Here is an 18190-nt window from a genome sequence, read left to right as displayed (position 1 = left end):
TTCAACAAAGACCTCTGCATACAAAAAAGTCTACGTACAGTTCATTCAGGTTAAGACGGCGGGGAAGTGTGTTGCATTTTACAAATGCACACATTTTTAATGAGGCTTAAAGGAAAAATTCCCATTTGTATGAAAACTTAGCTCCCCAAAGGAAAGTTTCATTCAGATAGCGCTCAATTCTCTAATCCTGGATCCCAGGGGCTGTAACCATAATCTCACATTGTCCGTTATGGTCAGAAATCACTTTACAGTCCGTTACTAGGTACCCGAGCCTGTGCTATCGGTCAAGTTAATCCAACACAGTACAAACTGGAGGGAGGGGCCAGGAGGACTCCGCCCCTCCCCGACGGCTTTTGCGTGTTTGTATGGTAACACGTACATAACAGGACATTTGCCATTTTAACCTTTTTAAAGTGTAAAATTTAGTGGCATTATTTACATTTACAATGTTGTGCTTCCATCACTACATTTGTTAGCAAAAATTTTTCATCACTCCAAACAGAAACTCTTTACCCATTAAGCAATAACTCTGCATTCCCCTCTCCCCTTCAACCCCTGGTAACCTCTCATCTACTTTCTGTCTCCCTGGTTGGTTTTTGTCTTTGTTTAAATTGTTGCGGTTCAGTCAACTCCCCGGCTACGGTGACGGGTTCCATAGAAACCACCACGTCTCAGAAAACAGGAAGAGGGGCTAATTCATAGCCCCCCCTTCCCTTCCCCCATTACCCAACCCTCTGGCCCCACCCTAGACTGCAGATGCACCAAACTAGGCGCTGGAGCCGGGAAGGGCGGGGTCCTAGAGCAGGGGCGTGGGCGGGGCCCGAGCACGCAGAAGGGCGGGGCCCTAGAGTGGGGCGTGGCCTGAGCGCGCCGGAGCGGACTGCGCAGGCGCAGCCTCACTACTCCAGCGAGGTGGAGGGGGCTTCACGGCCCAGGAAGGAAGATGGAAGATTACCAGGCTACTGAGGAGGTGAGCCCTTGGCCCTCGACGGGAAGGGTGTCGGCTGGGATCCCTGGGCGCGGGCACCCGGGGGTCGCCACGGGGGTGTTGTGGGCTCCGGGTCATGCCCGGAGAGCCCCGGCGGCCCTCTCTGGCGGCCTTCCTCCCCGCCGCACAGCTGCGTCCAACCGGCGAGAGCCGGACCTGCGCCCGCAGCTGTCCCTGAGCGCCGGGGCTAATCCTCCCCGCATGGCAGCAGCTGCCTTCCAGGCTCGTTTACGGGAGTGGGGATGAGTTCCAGGGATGGGAATAGTAAACTCGGGAGCGAGGACTCAGAACACGGACAGGGCGCCCGTGGGGGCGCTGTGGGGACGGACGAGTTCGATTGAGTTTGTTGGCGCCTCCTCGCCGGGCGGGCCGGCGGCGCCTGCTCACCCCGCGGCGGCCCAGGACCTTGCGAGGGTGGCTTCACCCCTTTATTCCGCGAGGCCCAGCCCCCGGGAAAGGTGTCTCAGGATCAGGGCTCCGGAGCACTGAAGGCTGTGGCAGGGTGACATATGTGTAGAATGTGCATCTCTCAAGTTCCTCCAGCCGTGGATTTTGTTTCCAGGCTGCCTGCAAAATTCAGAAGCGCGCACACTTATGAGAACCTTCCTTTGTCTCGCAACCTGCACCTTGTTCTTCAGTGCCGCTCTCATTCCCACCGTGGCCATGATCATTTATGTATCGTTTCACTTTGAGTTTGAAATATCAGTCAAGGCCGCTTATTCTTGTGGGCACAATTGTTCCCCTATTGCCTCAGTGAAAAAACCAAAGGAAAGCGCACAATTATCTGCCAAGCAGAAGACATTCATCTCAGCACTGTGCTGATAAAATGGCTTTCCTTCAAGCTAACAAGCCTTCAAGGATGTGCTATTATGGAGGAACAGTTGCTCATTCTCATTCTGTTAAATAATTCTTGTTGAAATTCAAGTAAATAGTGTCCTATGAATCATGCAGAACCTGTCAAAAACAAAAATTCTAGATAAATTTGGTAAGGTTTGATGTTTTATCACTTTTGAAATTTAGTATAAGCAGGAATTTTTTGAGAAGAAATAATTATGTGGTTTAAGGACTGATCTAATTTCCTCATTAGCACAGACTTTTCTATGACAGTGTCATAATGAATGTTTGAATGCTGCTAGTAACTGAGTAATTGTGATAAAATACAAGTCAGGAGTAGCTGGCAAAGGAAAAGCTTTTTCCATGAACTATTAACTAATATAATATTGTAAAATGGATTGTATTATAGGAATATTGAGTAAGACTTTACAGAAAAGTGGCATGTAAGATAAAGTTCTTAACAGCAATCTGCATTCTAATTCTGACTTTCACAAAAGAGGTGATTTAGTGACTTCATTATTCCAGATCTTAGTTGCATATTTGTAAAACGAAGGGCTCCCCAGAGTGATCTGTGTTTTACATTAGGTGTAAGCCTGAAAGGATGATACCATGACTATCTTATATGGCATGCTCTTCCATATGTACTAAATTGTCCATCCCAAACCTCAGAACTAAGCCTTTTCTGCATATCCTCTAATTTCATGTAGATACCAAGCTTGGTCTCTGTAACTCACTTCCAATTCATTATTCATCTTTCCTAGAGAAATTGCGACTCCCTGATAGAATCTGTACCTCTGCTCTACTTCCACTAAAAGTTCATTCACCAGCCCTTTTCATACTTGAACCATATGGAAGGTTATACAGGATTCTGATATTTGGTTTAGGATCACCATAGTCACTTGTAAGGCTCCTTTAAACTTCCGGGTATAATTTAATCTTAAGATTCTGCACGTTTTCATTAACTTGGGAATTAGCTGGATTTGTCTCCAAGTACGACTTCTGAGTAATGCCAGTGAGAGGACTCTTGGTCTTCATGAAAAGGGGCATTACAACAACAGTCCGAAAGTGCTTTCTGCTCAGATGATTTTCGGTAGGACGGAATAGGGTCCACAGTTGTGAAGCAGTCAGGCAGAGCAGAACACTCCCTGCCAACTCCAGGGGCCCTCTACCTTTGTTATCCCTGGATACACATTGACCCTGGTGGGCCACTGTGCTACACTCTCCGATGGCATGTGTGGAGGTAAGGACCATTCCCTGGGACTCAGCCCTAACTTTAAACTGCCTTTTCCCATATAAAAAAGCATATTGACTCTTTATATGGGAAAAAGCATCAGACAAGTGACTGATAAAGATGTTATTTTCCAAGATAACTTTGCATACATTCACATTTACTGTGTTTGTATGAGACATGCTTGTACAAAGAGAAAGAAAAAGAAAACCATTTATAAACTCTGGGCAGTAGATTACTACTGGCAGTCCACCTCAAAATATCAGGAAATAGCAAAATCTTTGGAAATTAAGTTCTTAAATTTAGAACCTCTTAATCAGCATACATCAGAGAAGAGTGAATTCTGTCTTTAAAATGGATTGCTTAAGGAGTTTCAGTTAACCTATAGAGTCTAGTACCTCCTTAAACTAATGTTTGTTAATTATTTTAGCAGCCAGTTGAAATGATGGAGAGATTATATTCTAGTTTAAAGTGAAGCCAATCTTTTGGATTGTAACATGATTAAAATAAAACAGAAACAAAACCCCTTACATTATATGCATGTATTCTAGTCCCCTGACTGCCACTCATTTGTGATCTTCAGAGATCCACTTGGTTCTTTTTGAGTCTCTTTGTAACAGTCTGTAAAATGAGCAGTCTGGTTAGATTATTTCTAAGGTTTTCATTGCTAAATTATGTTTAGTACCTAAATTTGTATTAATCAGTGCAGGGGAAACAGATCTTTTAAAGAAGTCAAACTTAATGAATTTTTTTTGCTCGCAGACTGCTTTTGTTGTTGATGAAGTAAGCAACATTGTAAAAGAGGTAAGAGGAGAAATACTTCCTTATTAAGTATTTGATTAATGGCTTGTATTAGTGAAAATAATGTGTCTTAAATACTGTCTTGGAATTGTTTCAACTGAGCCTGTGTGTTTTGACATTTCAAATAACAGTTTTTACTTCAATGAGTATCTAGATAATTACTCCAGTATTAAGTGTAAATTATATATTTTAAATAAGCTAGGAAATTTTACATGTGTAGTATTATTACTGAATGTTACTAAAGCATGATTCCATAACCTTTCAGTATAAAAGACTCACAGCATACAAATAAATGTTTCCAGTGTGTAATGAAGAAAGGGTGAGCAAAAAATTGAGCAACTTCCAAAGTATTTGGGACCTGGTCTTCCAGTTTGGGGCTTCTTCCATTCTGTATTTAAAAAAAATCCCAACTCTCTTCTTTATTAATCACATGTACCTCCCTTAGATGAGTATGATAGATTTAAAAAGGGGGGGGGGTATTTGTTCTTTATTCATTCATTCAAAACTGTATATGGGGGAGCATACTCTGGTCAGCAAAAACAGCTAATAGCCGTTGACTCTCAAAGAGTTTATGAAATAGGGATGGGGAAGAGTGAAGACAGTTATAAAACTGTCGTAGATGTAGGATTGCATTTACTGTGTGGTACATGCCACAGCATATGGTGCTATGAGAATGCTTAAAGAGAGATTTGACCTACTTAGTGAATTCGGGGCTCTCGAGTGGGTATATAGTATATTTGAGGGACTGAATGGAGGCAATGGTGCAGTTGGAGAGGAGAAAGCTGGGGAAGAAGCCCACAGCTTCCCTTCTGGTGTAAGAATGAAGACAGATATTGAAACTATTGACTAAGAGAAAGTCATTGGATGATCCTAGGGTCCTTCTGTAATTCAGAATTTACTTTAGTGCATATTATTAGTAGAAATTATTTACTCTAATGCCAGAGTAATAGAGAATCACAGCCTACTTTTGTGAACCATACCTGAAAATGATTTTGTTTTACCCTGTACATTATTCAGCATCAAGCTTGATTTTGTAGTTGCTTTGCAGTGTTTTTAAATTCTAAATTTCCTTTTCATTGTGTTTCATATAGAACACATTGGGGAGCAGGAAGATGGGTAAATCAAACTAGGACTGTGAGAGGTGGTGCTTGCTACAAAGTCTAGTTTCGTTTCACTGGTTTTCTGTATTACAGTGAGCAAGTACAATTGAAAGTAGGCATCTCACATCTAGATGGAAGCAGGAAGTAACATTGCGGTGTTACTTTAACATTTATCACTGGCCTCCCAAAGCTCCCCCCTCCTCCCAGTACTTTAGCTGTTGGGTAGTAATGAATTTCAGTGGGCTAAAATTGGAGGAGCATTTTCTTTTACCTTCCCTGAAAAACAGTAGATTTAAAATGTATGTGTATAAAGGAGAATTGTCAGTTTTATTTAAATTTCATTTCATTGTTCTCAGAATAATACACTTCCTTTATCAATCAGAAGGTATTTGGGTATGTCTAAGTGTGACCCCCTTTGTGTTTTGTTTTCTAGGCTATAGAAAGTGCAATTGGTGGCAATGCTTATCAACACAGCAAAGTGAATCAGTGGACCACAAATGTTGTAGAACAAACTTTAAGCCAACTCACTAAGCTGGGGAAACCATTTAAATACATTGGTATTGGGTTTTTTATTTTATACTGTTTGTTGATGGTGGATCTCTAAATACTGATAAGGGGCTCCAATTCCAGAAAAGGAGCTAATGTGGGGATATAAAGCCTAACTGCAAAGAAACTTCCTGATAATAATAGGCCAGTTGTGTGATTTCTGTTACGAGCTAAACAAAATGTCTTTAACTGGCACAATTGCAAGGCATAGATCAAGCAGGCATTCAGATCAGATGCTTATAAACAAGTCTGTGGTGAAAGAGAAAAAAATAATTTAATATGTGAGCTAAGGCAATCTGTAATTCTTAACATGAACATGATGTGATCTGCTAAAGGTGGGCAAAGAGAAATTTATGCTAGGTGGGTTTTCTAATGAAACTTGTTTTCATTTAAGTGACGTGTGTCATCATGCAGAAGAATGGAGCTGGGTTACACACAGCAAGTTCTTGCTTCTGGGACAGCTCTACTGATGGTATGCCTTTCGTTTGTGTATGTGAAGTCTTACCTTGTACATTGTTCCTAAAAATTGTCCAGTATCTTCTTGACCATGCTGAATTACGTTTTTAAAAGCAGTCTTTTATGAAATATCTGCTTGACTATTTCATGTCTTTGAATGCATGCTTATTAGACTTGCTTTTTTAAAAAAAAAAAAAAAACTTATAAATTAGGGACTTGCCAACCTTTTCTATTTGATTACCATAAAAAGGTAGGTACTTGGATGTTCTGACTTTATGAGAAATCAAAATGTCAAGTCTCACAGTTTTTCTAATTTTAAATGCTGCCGTCTTTTTTCCTCCCCAGGGAGCTGCACTGTGAGATGGGAGAACAAGACCATGTACTGCATAGTCAGTGCCTTTGGACTCTCCATTTAACTTTCTTGTCAAACCTATGCATTTTCTCCTGTTGTTTCAGTGTTTCCATTCCCTCTTCTAGACACCAAGTCTGAATTCTGTGAACACCTTTCTTGTTTTCTTTAAGTGGTTTTTTTTGTGTGTGTGGCACTCTCAAACTGTAGAGAAAAAAATCAAAATGATTGCACTGTTACATGAATGGTAGTCCGTGAGTCAGATGTGTAACTCACCGTAGTCAAAAGCTTGTATTGCCACTTGTCTTAACTCTGAATATTTCTTTTCAAGGGTGCTAAAAACTGGTATCTGCTAGTGTGAAATTTTCTCTGCTCTGAAATGATTCAAATACACTAATTTTCCATACTTTGTACTTTTGTTAGAATAATAAATTATTCAGATTTAATAAGTTTGTGGGTTGTTTTTCAGTCTCAATAGGATCATGAATGAATTCTTCATATTTAGTTGTTGGCTTCAAAATCTATAAAACTGTAAAAAGAAGTTACAATTCTGCTTTGGTCCTTTCCATAATAATTTGTTAACTTTTCCCCATGGGACCAGGACCCTTTCAACTTTGTTGTTGCCTGCCTAGTCCCACCTGAGCCTGGCCACATTTCTACCTAGTAGGCATCAGACACCCCCCACACCCACCCCGTATTCTATAATGCCCCTTTTACAAGGCTTAAGGTGGCAAAGATAGGCAAGCCGACTTCTGCTACTTTAGCCAGAGCCGACAGCACGTGTACACTCAGCCCAAATGTGTGACATTAACTTCTAATCCCATGTTATTTTTCAGTAGCAGTCACACACAAAAAAGCCTTAGTACTGCATAGTTCACAAGATGCTTTTACAATCATTCAGTTTACATCTATAACAACTGTGCACTTATTTAATAAGAAAATGTGTTTGGAGGTTTTCTCTGATATAAAGCCACACATCCAAGTAAGTGGGGAAAGTGGTCCCTGAACCTTGGCCTTCTGACTTTACTTTCAGTGCTCTTCCATGGGCTTTGTCAAACATGTTATCGTACACCTCAATGTCTACTTGCTGAAATGAAAAAAAAAAAAAAAAAGCCCTGCTCTTTGCTAAAACCCTTTTTCATTAAAACACTCATGTCTGAATGGCCAAATGAACTTCACATGCAAAGAGCACACAGAAATGAAGATACACATATTAGGATAGAATATTAAAATTTATTAACATTTACCAGAAAGGTAGTCTCAGAATAAAGCCATTCCCAAACATAAATATTTATTGACTTTTACCTGGCTAATTATAATGATCATTCTGTGATCAGGTGGTATGTGTGTGCCATTGGCACAGCTCCATAATATAATACATAATTCTCTCTTTTAGCTAAAAGTTAAGTGTTTATTTTACAAATACTTACAATGTTTTTGTAAAAGGCAGTTTTCAGTAGCAGAACATCCTTCTGTGTTTCATAGTATGGTATACTTATCGGTATATCTAAAACATGTCAAAAACAGGATAACGAGATTTCATAGACTAAAGCAATTCCCCTTTGGCCCAGGGAAAAAGATTTGCACGTTTTTTTCCCAAAAGTCTAACCTCTAAGGCAACTAACTGATTTCTTGTAACTCAATATGCACAAATATACTTTAGTGTTTCCAAGTCTAGTTTTTACTAGATGTTGATAGTTAATCATCCCTCTATAAGCTTCTGTTTTTTTTCCTGTGAAAAGGATTGAGGACTAAGTTACTGACCATGTGATAACCTATTTAGCATAATGAAACTTTCAGTCATGAAATACTTCACATTTGTCTTATACCCTGTCTATTATAATGATTGGATTTACATAATGTATCTAAACGTTTTTGCAAACTCCAACTATGTACAGTAAGAACCTAACAAACCTTGAATATCTTTTATCTATCCCCTTCTCTAGCCTTTCAAACAGGGCTTAAAAGAGAGAAAACTATCACTTTACTGCTGTAATGATTTAATAATAAATCAAGCAGACCTATTATCCACATGGATAGTGAAGCTGTCCCTAGGGAAACCGTTAATACCTATGATCATCTTACAGGCTTCTCCTAGACTGGACTGGTATAAAAAAGTTATCCAGAAGATGATGTTATTCAAGTTATTACCATGAAAGAACTCAAGTCAGCCCTTTGACTTGGTAATTTAAGTTTGTAAAACTCCAAAAAATGTTTTTTTCCTTGCTACTGTCAAGTTTCTGGCAGATCATATTTTAACCTAGTAACTTATGGCACATAGTCTACAGACTAAGGGCTATATACTTTAAGCACATTTTACATGGAGCATATAATACGACTGATTTATATATATGATACATCATGGAAACTGAAAATGCATGATTTAAATAACAATTTTCCCCTTAAGTACTGTCCATTGTAGTTTTTCTGGTTTCCAACTTAGCTACATAAAAGTTAAATAAATACTCTCATATTTTTAATTTCATTGACTTGATGCCATGAAGAGTTACAGTATGAAGATACCAGTCATCAGTTTATAATTACACTTGAAAACAATGACTATTTTTTAAAACTTCTAATACGTTCAGCTAAATGCCTCAAATATTTTACATTTACTGATAAATAACAGCATTCCAAATCATAAAGGACATAAATAAAATTTGTAAACTATATCACAGATCAGCATAAATTTCATTAGTTTACATTAAATTATTTATAGTATTTAGAAATTATAAAACTTGATAACAATATTTTTCCAACATACTGAAGCAAGTAATCATACCAATGCCAATGTAAAAGTGATGTAAACTTGAATTACCCTTGCAATAATAGTTGTTTTATTTCAAACATTCCTATTTACAAGGTTTTTTTAAAAAAACAAAACAATGTAAATGGAGTCCATAAGGTACATTATTGAAGTTTGAGTTAAAAAGTAAGATACTAAGGGGTCCATATGAATTGCCTCACAGGTCCAGCAGAACTAAAGGGGATTATAATTTTTAGCTGTGAATAGTAATTTGAGAGTTAATGCATAGATGAAGAAAATGTAGGTGCTGTTCGCAGAGTGGAATCATATTCTGTACTTGTGTATTTGCCATGATGGCATCAGAAAAGATGTTTACAATTTATGTTAATAGTTAAAGAGACATTAGTGTGTATGTCAAAGGAAAAACAAAGGAGGTATCTATACCAGGCTTCCATATTTAATCTCTGACGAAAGAAACAGGCAACTCGGCTTGGGCCTTCGATGATGCTACAGACCCAGCAACAAAAGAAACCTTTTCCACCAAGCAATTATTCTGTTTACCTGACCATCATGTGAAACACAGAGAATAGGGAATGATTTCCAAACCATTTACCTTCACCAATGATGTTTTTCATGACCTGTTTAGTATGTTTTGCTTTCTTTTCATCTAGTTTCCAAATGTGAAAGTGAAAAACTGGGCAAGAAAGAATCAGACCAATCATTTGTTAAAAAAAAAAAGCTCTAAGGAATGCCATGTTTTAATAGCACTGTAGAAAGTACTATTTATTGGAGTTGTGACAGTTACCCTGTTCCCCTCCCCAGCCACACACACAGATACACACAAGAACATACGTTCTTGAAAAACTGCATAGAAGCAATACCTCTCCCACTGGAGTTGGCAACTTATAAATTATCTTAGCCTTTCCTTATTAAACCCTCATTAGCACTCCACCACACCACTGCTTTTGCTTTCGTGCAGGTGAACTGCCCATCAACCAATCCCCTTATGAGCCATAACTCATGTATCACAGGACACAATCTCAATTAGCAGTCATTTAAGTAGTAGAGCCTTTCGTGCTCAGCTGTGCTGGGCTGCCCTTCTGTGGCAACCACGGGACAGACAGGTTTCCCATTAAGTGTAAAGGGTCAAACAGTACTGTGGGCGGGAAGGGCAGGGAGCAAGAGGTGCCCTGCTATGCACCTTAGTCTTAAGTGTTTCATGTGTACTTGCAATTAGTGAATTATGAAAAAAACCAAAGTACATAATTCTTTCTAATAAAAACAGGTAATTTCCCTCTCGCCACTGAAAATATGCTATTTTTCATTTAAAATCTTTGTATATAAAAAAAAGATCTGGCTATTGGATCTTTTTTGTCAGCACCTCTCCTTCCCAAATAAACGTAGCCACCCTGGCAATAAATCTGGTCCAACATTTAAATTTGCCCTCAGTTTTGGTTTTCATTGTTTTAAATATGTAAACAAACAAGGAACAGGAAATCTTTGCTTATAAGAAAATGTCTGAATATAAGCAGGTACGGGGGTTGGGGGGGGCAGGGAATGGTCACTGGAGAAAAATGTTCCGGTTCCTCGAAGTCTTGCCACTCTGGCAAGTCAGTCACTCTCCGACTCTTCCTTGTACTTGGCCCGGATGGCCTGGCCGTTCTGCAGAGGCATTTCTTCATAGTCACTCCTATTACAAAAGACATCTTTGATACCATGCTGATTTTGACAGCTCGTCATTTCTTCTCTGTCACAATGACTTGCCATTCTACCAAGAATTCATTTCACAGCTTCATTCTCGATTTTCCACTGTCGGCTGATGCTGCACATTCTTCCTCTCCCTCCCGCCTCCCCACCCCCACCAATTACGGGGACCCTATCAGTCCAGAAGGAACTGTTCTTGTGATCACCACTCAATTTAGATATTGAGCAAAAAGGAATGCCATTAAATCTAAGCCTGAAAAGATGAAAATGGAAAACCATGGAATCACATGATACTTCTAGGTGAAGTAGTAGAATACCCTGAAAATCATCTTAGAATGATTACCCCTTGGTTCAGTAAACGCAAAAAACAAGGCTACGGCCCCCCGTGAGATCTCCTTCAGGAGACAGAGACTTACCCATAGATCACATCATCATCTGAGTCATTCAGCATGGAAAATGCAGGATTGTCTTTCAACTGGGACTCTGAAACCAACAAAAGCATTTTTATCTTGAGCAATTCATAATATTATTCTGAGGAGGCCAGACCCTGTCCTGAAAAAAAGGATCAAAGTCAGAAAGGGCTGAGTTCAAATCCCAGCTTCCACCATTTATTATCCATGTGAACCTGAACCAATGATTTCATCCTGTGAGCTCATGTCCTCAACTACAAAGCAGAGATAATACCATCTACCTCACAGGGTTGTTGAGTAGATGAACTCAGCCTGCCTGAAAGTCCAGGCACAGGTTGGAGCCCACCAATGTGACCGGCCTCGGAGGTCCTGAGATGCTAGTTCCTTTCTCCCAGGTGCAGATAGGGAGTAAGGAAGGAAAAAGAGGACTCAGGAAACCGGCTCTGTCTGCCCTGCTTCTTGCCAGACCTTGGACCTGCAGCAAGTCATGTCTAAGTTCTTCCTCTGTAAAGTGGGGTTGATTATACCTTTAGCATCAAATTGCTATGAAGATCAAATGAGACACTGCACAAAGAAAGTGCTTTGGAAACTCACGAGCAATATGAAGTGTCATGTGATGATACTGAAATCTAACAATATATCCCTTGCCTCTGTCCAGGAAGTGCTCATCCTTTTAATTTCCTGTGTGAGAGGTGGGTTTGGTTTGTTTGTCTGTTTTGGTACCTTCTGGCTTTATTTTTAATAGTTTGGCCCTAAAACTCAGCAGACTTTATTTCCTGGGGCAGAGGGCTGATGGGCATAAAGCCTGTCATCTTGTGCAGAACAATACAATACAGGTTCAGCAAATGCAGTGTTCTAACTAAAGCCTAGAGCTTGCCACTTAAATTACCTTGAATTCACTGAAAGAGAAGGCACGGTGAATTGTGGTGCCCAACATTAATGAAAAACCTAGCAAGTAGGTTCTGCTGTTTAAGTTTTCTAACAGTAAGCCAGACCCCAGGGTGGCTTACCGTACAGAGCATTCTTCGATGGAGAATACACGAAGGCCAAGGTGTAGAGATAAAAGTTCAACAAGCCATAGAAAGATAAGAATTCCACTGGTGAAGAATTCCAGTCAAGGGAGATATGCAGTCCTGGGGACATAAAGGTTGGATTTATCGCGCCTTTGCTTCTAAGTCTGGCTGTTCCACCTGTTCACCAGGTGATTCTTTCTAGTGCTAAAATCTAGCCAGCACATGGCGGCTTCCATAAGCCCACTGTTAGCATGCTGTATTCCAATTTCACCATCAGAGGGGTGCAACAATTTTTCAAGGTCACAGTAAATCACAGGTAAACCATGACCTATCATACCAGCAGAGATCAGGCTCCCTCCTTGGAAACTTGGACTTCCCAAGACCGTGCTAGGGAATGAGGTGGGGAAGGGGGGCGGCCTCCTAACTACCCAGTGCCCATTGGCAGGACTGACAGATCAAGTTCTATGCCAACGGCATGAAAACCACGGGATTCTAGTTGAGTAAGTCCTCTTAACACAATGAGATGCAGAATTTGAAATAAGCTCTCAAACTGGTAGTTCTTAACCTTTCTAGATGACAGACCCCTTTGAGAAACTGATAAAAAGCTTACTGTGAAATTCAATCACAAAAAATTGAAAGCTTGTGCCTTCATTCTAAGGAATTAAGAGGCCCCAAAGCATGCATCCATGATTTAAAGGTTTATTTCCCAGGTGTCCCCGATGGCTTCCATCATTGCAGGGGTAGTAAAATGCACAGACTGGACCCAGCATTCTTTGGAAAATGGTCAGTTCAGCACATAAAGCAACAATCCTTACCCCCCTCACCCCTCTGACCCCACATATGGCATAGGAATGGACGACAGTCCCTATATGTTATGAGTCTTTCCTGAGACACTGAGGCTTAAACTATTCATGATTATCACAACGAAAAGAAACTACATTTTTATACACGGGGGTTACAGTAATAGAGATGCCAAATGGGTAGAGAGGATGCTCAGTTAGACTCTTTGATACCCCTCAGTGAAATGACCGACAGCTCCAGGCTGCTGTGAGCCTGGAACCCTGGCTGGGTTTCACATGTCTGTCCAGTTCTGTCCTGCTGAGAGGAAGCAATGAAGCATAAAGAAAGGGTCTGGTTCTCAGGAGTCCCTGGGTCAGAGTAAATGACCCCAGGGAGGTTCTTAACCCCGCAAACTTAAAGAAGTAACCTTGGCTCCCTTCACAGGCTGTACTAGGGATCAAACGACAGCATGTGTTAAGCAGTCAGCACAGACCAGGACAGTAAATGCAAGGTCCCCGCAGGTCTCCAGAGCCTAAGAGCTGTCTGCCTCTTCCTGATATTCATAAACCTACAACTCTAATCCTGGATGTAGAATGAACCCTTAAAATCTGAGGTTTCCCAATTAAAAGGATATAATTCTGGTAGTGAGTTGACAGTTCAGCTACAAAATTGTCTTGTAATACTTGTGCTCCAAACCTTAAATAAAGGATGATGATGCTGGAAAAAAAGGAAGACAGTAAAAATATAGAAAACATCATCAACTTCACATACATTATTATACTCATCCATTAACACTTACATTCTACCCACTATTATTTCACTTCATACACATGCACTCCCTGCCTCTGGTTTTTTTTGGTCTGTTCTAGGAGGACTAGAAATTGGTCAGCTGCTGGAACACAATGAGTTAACCCTGACATGGACAGTATCAAAAGTCTCTTCTCTCTTAATTTATGCTTTCAAGACCGTCTCCTCCACCAGATTATTAGCTGCCTGAGAAAAGTCTGCTTCTCCGTTATACTCCCACAGCCTCGGGCAAGTGACACAGTGACAGAAGCAATATGACTCTGAGCCAGATACATGCCCATTGATATATTTGGTTAGGAGGGGATTTAGGCATTTACCTCCACAGCCAACACTGGCTCTCCAGAAAAACCCCGACAGTCTCCTGATTGGGACTCCTGCTCTCATCTTACCTCCCTGGTGGGGTCTAGCCTCCACCTGGCTGCCACACTGATTATTCAATAAAAAAGTCAACTAGATCACATAAAATCCTCCAGAGGCTCCCGTGACTGAGAATAAAACCCAAATGCCCACGGTGGCCTGCAGAGCCCGCCCAGCCCAGGCTTCCCCAGCCCTGCTCCAGCCACACTGACCTTGAATGTGGCCTGTGCCTGCTGTCCCACCGCCCAGAGGCGTCCAAGGCTCAGCCTTCTTGTCACTTGGGCTTCAGGTCAAATGTCCCCTCCTCAGAGAGGTTTCCTGCTCCCCTTCCCCCCATCTAAAGCATCTGCTTCCCTCCTGCCACTGTCACTTCTCTCTGTCCTATTTTTATTCTGGCATCCGTGCCATTTATTTACTCATTTATCACCTGTCTTTCTCCATTAGAAAATAAACAGCACGCACAGGGGCAGCCTGTCTGTTCACCAGTATAGGCACTCAATAAATATTTCTTGAGTAAATAAATGAATCCCCTTCAAAATTTACATGAAGAGAGATCACAAAAGCATAACTTCCAAGATAAACAGTAGCTCTAACTACGGACTCCCTGAGGTGAAGAGTGTGTGGGGGGATGTGGGAGTGTGTGTGAGGGGATACGAGGAGGTGTGAGGGGTGTGTGTGAGGGAGGATGAGGGTGTGTATGTAGAGAGGGAAGTGTGAGGGGGTGTGAGGTGTGTGAGAGGAGCATCTGTGTGAGGGAGCTGAGAAGTGACAGAAAGACAACATGTGCACCAAGTACTAAAAAGAGGCTGAATAAGGTAAAACAAGGTACTATTACTTTAAGTGAATTTGTATGCTGTTATGGGTAACAATTCAAGCTCACATAAAGGTTCATGCTGATTCACGCATCTCCCTAGGCACTGTTCACTACGCCTGGAGGCTGGGGAACCGATGGGGGTGTTTAGAGGAGTCCTCACAGCCCGAACACCTGGGGACCCCCAGAATGGGCGGGTGAAGCCCGGTGGGGAGCCGGTCTCCAAGAGGCCTGTCCCAGAGGGCTGCATCTGACCCCCTGCACAGGAAAAGGTGCTGATACCCAGTTGCAATCCAAACCACCAAAAGAGAAAGGCAGATCACCAGATTTTTTTCGCTCTGGATTTTCATCTCAGAAGAAAGAGACAAACCATAAATAAGCAAACAATTATCTGGAGTTTGTTCAAAAGAACAACTCCCCAGGCCCTGTCCCTTCCTCATCAAAAGGCCAGCACCACCAGCAGCTAGGTCTGCAGCACCCACCCAAGGGGAGCTCCTCAGGTGGGGCGTCCTCCTGGCACAGTCTCCTTCCCAAGAGGACCATGGCCCTCCCACCTCAGCACCAGCAGTGCTGCTGCGCAAATGCCAAGTGCTGTGCTGAATTCAAACAAAAAGACCTCCTCGGGCTTCTTAGGATCCAAAAGGATTCTAAGGTGATAGGTAGGTCTCATGGTATTCTAATTTTCTGCAAGAAGTTCAACTGCATATGCTACTCGTACATGAGACTCAGGCAAGTGCCAGGTAAGAAGTCAGCTCTGATGGCTCCTGGCCATGTGTTCATGCTCTCCGCTTCCCTGGGCACGTACAGCAGAAACAGCTGCCCTCCTGCCCAGTATACGGGCTTCGTGCCCCAGCCACCCACCCCAGGTGAGAGGCCCTCTGGCCGGATGAATATGAGGACAGGCTGGGGAAAGACCATGAAATCAACCCCTCAAAATGAGAGAAAAAAAGGTTTGTGATAGCAATATAAAAACTCATAGCTTTGCTTCTTTCAAGAAATGAAGTCTTCTTACCTAATGACAAGCACCACAAAGGTCAATGCAGTCAAAAATTTTAACCTGAGGTCTGAAAAAGAAATAAATAATCCCATTAAACTTTGGAAGTAAATTCCACTCTCATGTCACAGATCCTAAAAATAAAAACAAAAACAAAGCAATGCCCCCTGAACAGAAAAACCCTCTTCCTTCTGCACTTTAAACCTCTGTGGGGATGGGAGAGATGCTGTCCTCACCGTCCCAGGGTCAAAAATATGGAGAGTAAGAGCCCCACGAGATCGGGCTGATGAGCCTGACTCTGCTGGGGCCAATTCTGGCGACAACGTAACCAGCACGTGGAAATCGTCCCAGATTATTCACTCACACTTGCCGGGGCTCCTCCCCAGGGACCCAAGGTACCAGTCCCTAGGCTGGGGTAAAGAGGATGAATCTCCTCAGGATAAGACTTCTCAAAATGAGACTCCAGTCCCTCTCGGGACACGGGCTGGGAAACCCATTCTGGCAGCATGCCCGGCAGTGCTTACCTACGTAAGGCATGTGACGCAGCTCCGAGCAAGCCCGCACTATCAAGAACAGAAGGTATAAAATGTACACGGCTGCCACCACCATGAAGAAAACCTTCATCCCCTAGAAGGAAATGAGACGGTGCTTGAGGAAAGAACAGGACTCCTCCCCTTCTACAGCCACCACCAACAGGAAGCTCAGAAATCCTTAGAAGGCCTGAGACACTGAAGCTCACTTCACAAAGCAGAACAAGAAAGTGCCCCAGTCCCTTCGACCTTTCTTTGATTGCAGCACATCCTCCTGTCTCTCTGGGGACACAGGCAGTTCACCTGGACAGGACCCTCATCTTTTGCTGACCAGATTTGTAAGAACCCAAACTCCTCCCATTACATGTGAGATGCTCCTCGCTTGGAGCATGTGATACTCTTGGCACACTGCCTCCACACAGTTGGTGCTCAATAAATGCCAGTGGCCACTGTCTGTCTCTGTCCCCTGGCGAGAGAACCTGGTTCCTTGTCCTGTTAGGAGGATGATGGCACAAGTCAAAGAAAGAATCCTGGATCAGATCGTAACACTCTCATCTTTTCTGGACCTCAGATTTCTTGTCTGTACAACAAAGGGGTTGAACACACAATTCTGTAATTTTGTTGCAGGGGAAAACACCCTTTCTTCTGCAGTTAGCAGTTTTGATACAGGAGGCAAGCACCAGCAAGTTCTGAGAGAGCTGGGGCTCTGGAAGAGGGGTGGGAATGGCCTGAAGCACTAAGGGTCCTTGTGGGGCTTTCCTTCACGCTGACCCCTTCATCTTAGCCCCTTGCCTTCCTCTCAGAATTCTGCTCTTGGTGCACAGCGTGGAGCAAGCAACTGAGGCAGGACACCCAGATTCTGTTTCTGCCTTACCACCAGCTGTGACTTTAGTCTGGGCTTTACTGTCTCCACTGTAAAACCAAAGGGTTTGGACTACAAAGCTGTGGGTCTCTCAGCATTTTAGCATCCTAGAAGTCTCAGGTTTCTGCAATGTTTGCTTTAGTAACAGACTGTGGCCACTTGGTCAGTCCTTTCTGGAAAGGAGATGATGATGTGGGAGCCACCTAGCCACTGGCTTTCCCCCACAGCCTGACTGAGAGGAGACACTCAGCCAGGGACCACTGCAGCCAGGGACCACCACGGCCAGGGACAACCATGGTAAGGGAACCTCACTCTACAGTCACAGACTTCGGGCCACCTGGGACACAGAGCCCTGGCCCGGTGGCTGCTCCCAGATGGGTGAAAGAGGGCAATTCCTACTACCTCCCCCTCAGTTTCCTCACATAAAAACTGAGGGACTGTTACAGACAAAGGCTTTGGGCGACAAGTAACAAAAAGTCACTTTTTTTTTACCAAAAAGTTTGAGGAAACTTTTGCCTGAATTGCTACATTTCATCTAAATCTGGGAGTAAAGGTCGACCAGTAGCCTAACATGTGATTGTCCCAGGATCTGTGGACTCACCCCTGCAGTACGTGCCAAAGCAGTTCCTTCTGCTCCATTCCTTCAGTGTCACTCCCACCCCAACCTAGAAAAGCCTCCTCTGAGTTCCTCATACTCCAGATGACATGACCTCCAAACCTCCTCCAGGTATTCAACTTTCCTTCCCAAGCCCAGCTCCCGTCCAGCCTCTCCCCAGCATGGTCTCCCCACATCCTGGGAGGAGCCAGCCCAACTGCCAGGCTCTGCATGCTCTGTCCCCTTTCTCCCTCCCTCCCTCCCCCCACCCAGTGCTTT

General features: G+C 42.6%; 2 protein-coding genes across 4 annotated transcripts in view; one reads left to right on the top strand and one right to left on the bottom strand.

Annotated features, from left to right (window-relative positions):
- Positions 1–848: 848 nt before the first annotated feature.
- Positions 849–6751, top strand: DYNLT1 (dynein light chain Tctex-type 1). Of its 2 annotated transcripts, XM_077149383.1 has the most exons (5): positions 850–970; positions 3813–3854; positions 5385–5508; positions 5892–5969; positions 6299–6751. In XM_077149383.1, exons 1-5 carry the CDS (start codon positions 944–946, stop codon positions 6367–6369), a joined length of 342 nt encoding a protein of 113 aa, XP_077005498.1. In that variant the 5' UTR covers positions 850–943; the 3' UTR covers positions 6370–6751. The 2 variants fall into 2 exon arrangements, with proteins under 2 accessions (XP_077005499.1, XP_077005498.1); XM_077149384.1 differs by lacking the exon at positions 6299–6751 and having other exon boundaries at positions 849–970; positions 5912–5967.
- Positions 6752–7515: 764 nt separating this feature from the next.
- TMEM181 (transmembrane protein 181) overlaps positions 7516–18190 on the bottom strand; it is a 60242-nt gene continuing 49567 nt past the window's right edge. For both annotated transcript variants that reach the window (XM_077149381.1, XM_077149382.1), the window contains 6 exons: positions 16449–16551; positions 15943–15994; positions 13590–13672; positions 12173–12262; positions 11169–11235; positions 7516–10738 (listed from right to left, as the gene is read on the bottom strand). In XM_077149381.1, coding sequence (XP_077005496.1) covers positions 10660–10738; positions 11169–11235; positions 12173–12262; positions 13590–13672; positions 15943–15994; positions 16449–16551 — 474 coding nt within the window. In that variant the 3' untranslated portion in view covers positions 7516–10659. The remainder of the gene's footprint in view (positions 10739–11168; positions 11236–12172; positions 12263–13589; positions 13673–15942; positions 15995–16448; positions 16552–18190) is intronic.

The sequence above is a fragment of the Tamandua tetradactyla genome, chromosome 2 (genome assembly GCF_023851605.1).
Source record: "Tamandua tetradactyla isolate mTamTet1 chromosome 2, mTamTet1.pri, whole genome shotgun sequence".
NCBI classification, from domain to species: Eukaryota; Metazoa; Chordata; class Mammalia; order Pilosa; family Myrmecophagidae; genus Tamandua; species Tamandua tetradactyla.
Note: the sequence above shows the minus strand (reverse complement) of the source record. Positions and strands in the feature narration are given on the sequence as shown.

What these genes read in the sequence shown, in the direction of transcription:
- DYNLT1 (XM_077149383.1), top strand. Translation starts at nt 944, where the DNA reads ATGGAAGATTACCAGGCTACTGAGGAG. An exon ending in ATTACCAGGCTACTGAGGAG is followed by an intron (nt 971 to 3,812) that starts GTGAGCCCTTGG and finishes TTTTGCTCGCAG; the next exon opens with ACTGCTTTTGTTGTTGATGA. An exon ending in CTGGGACAGCTCTACTGATG is followed by an intron (nt 5,970 to 6,298) that starts GTATGCCTTTCG and finishes TTTCCTCCCCAG; the next exon opens with GGAGCTGCACTGTGAGATGG.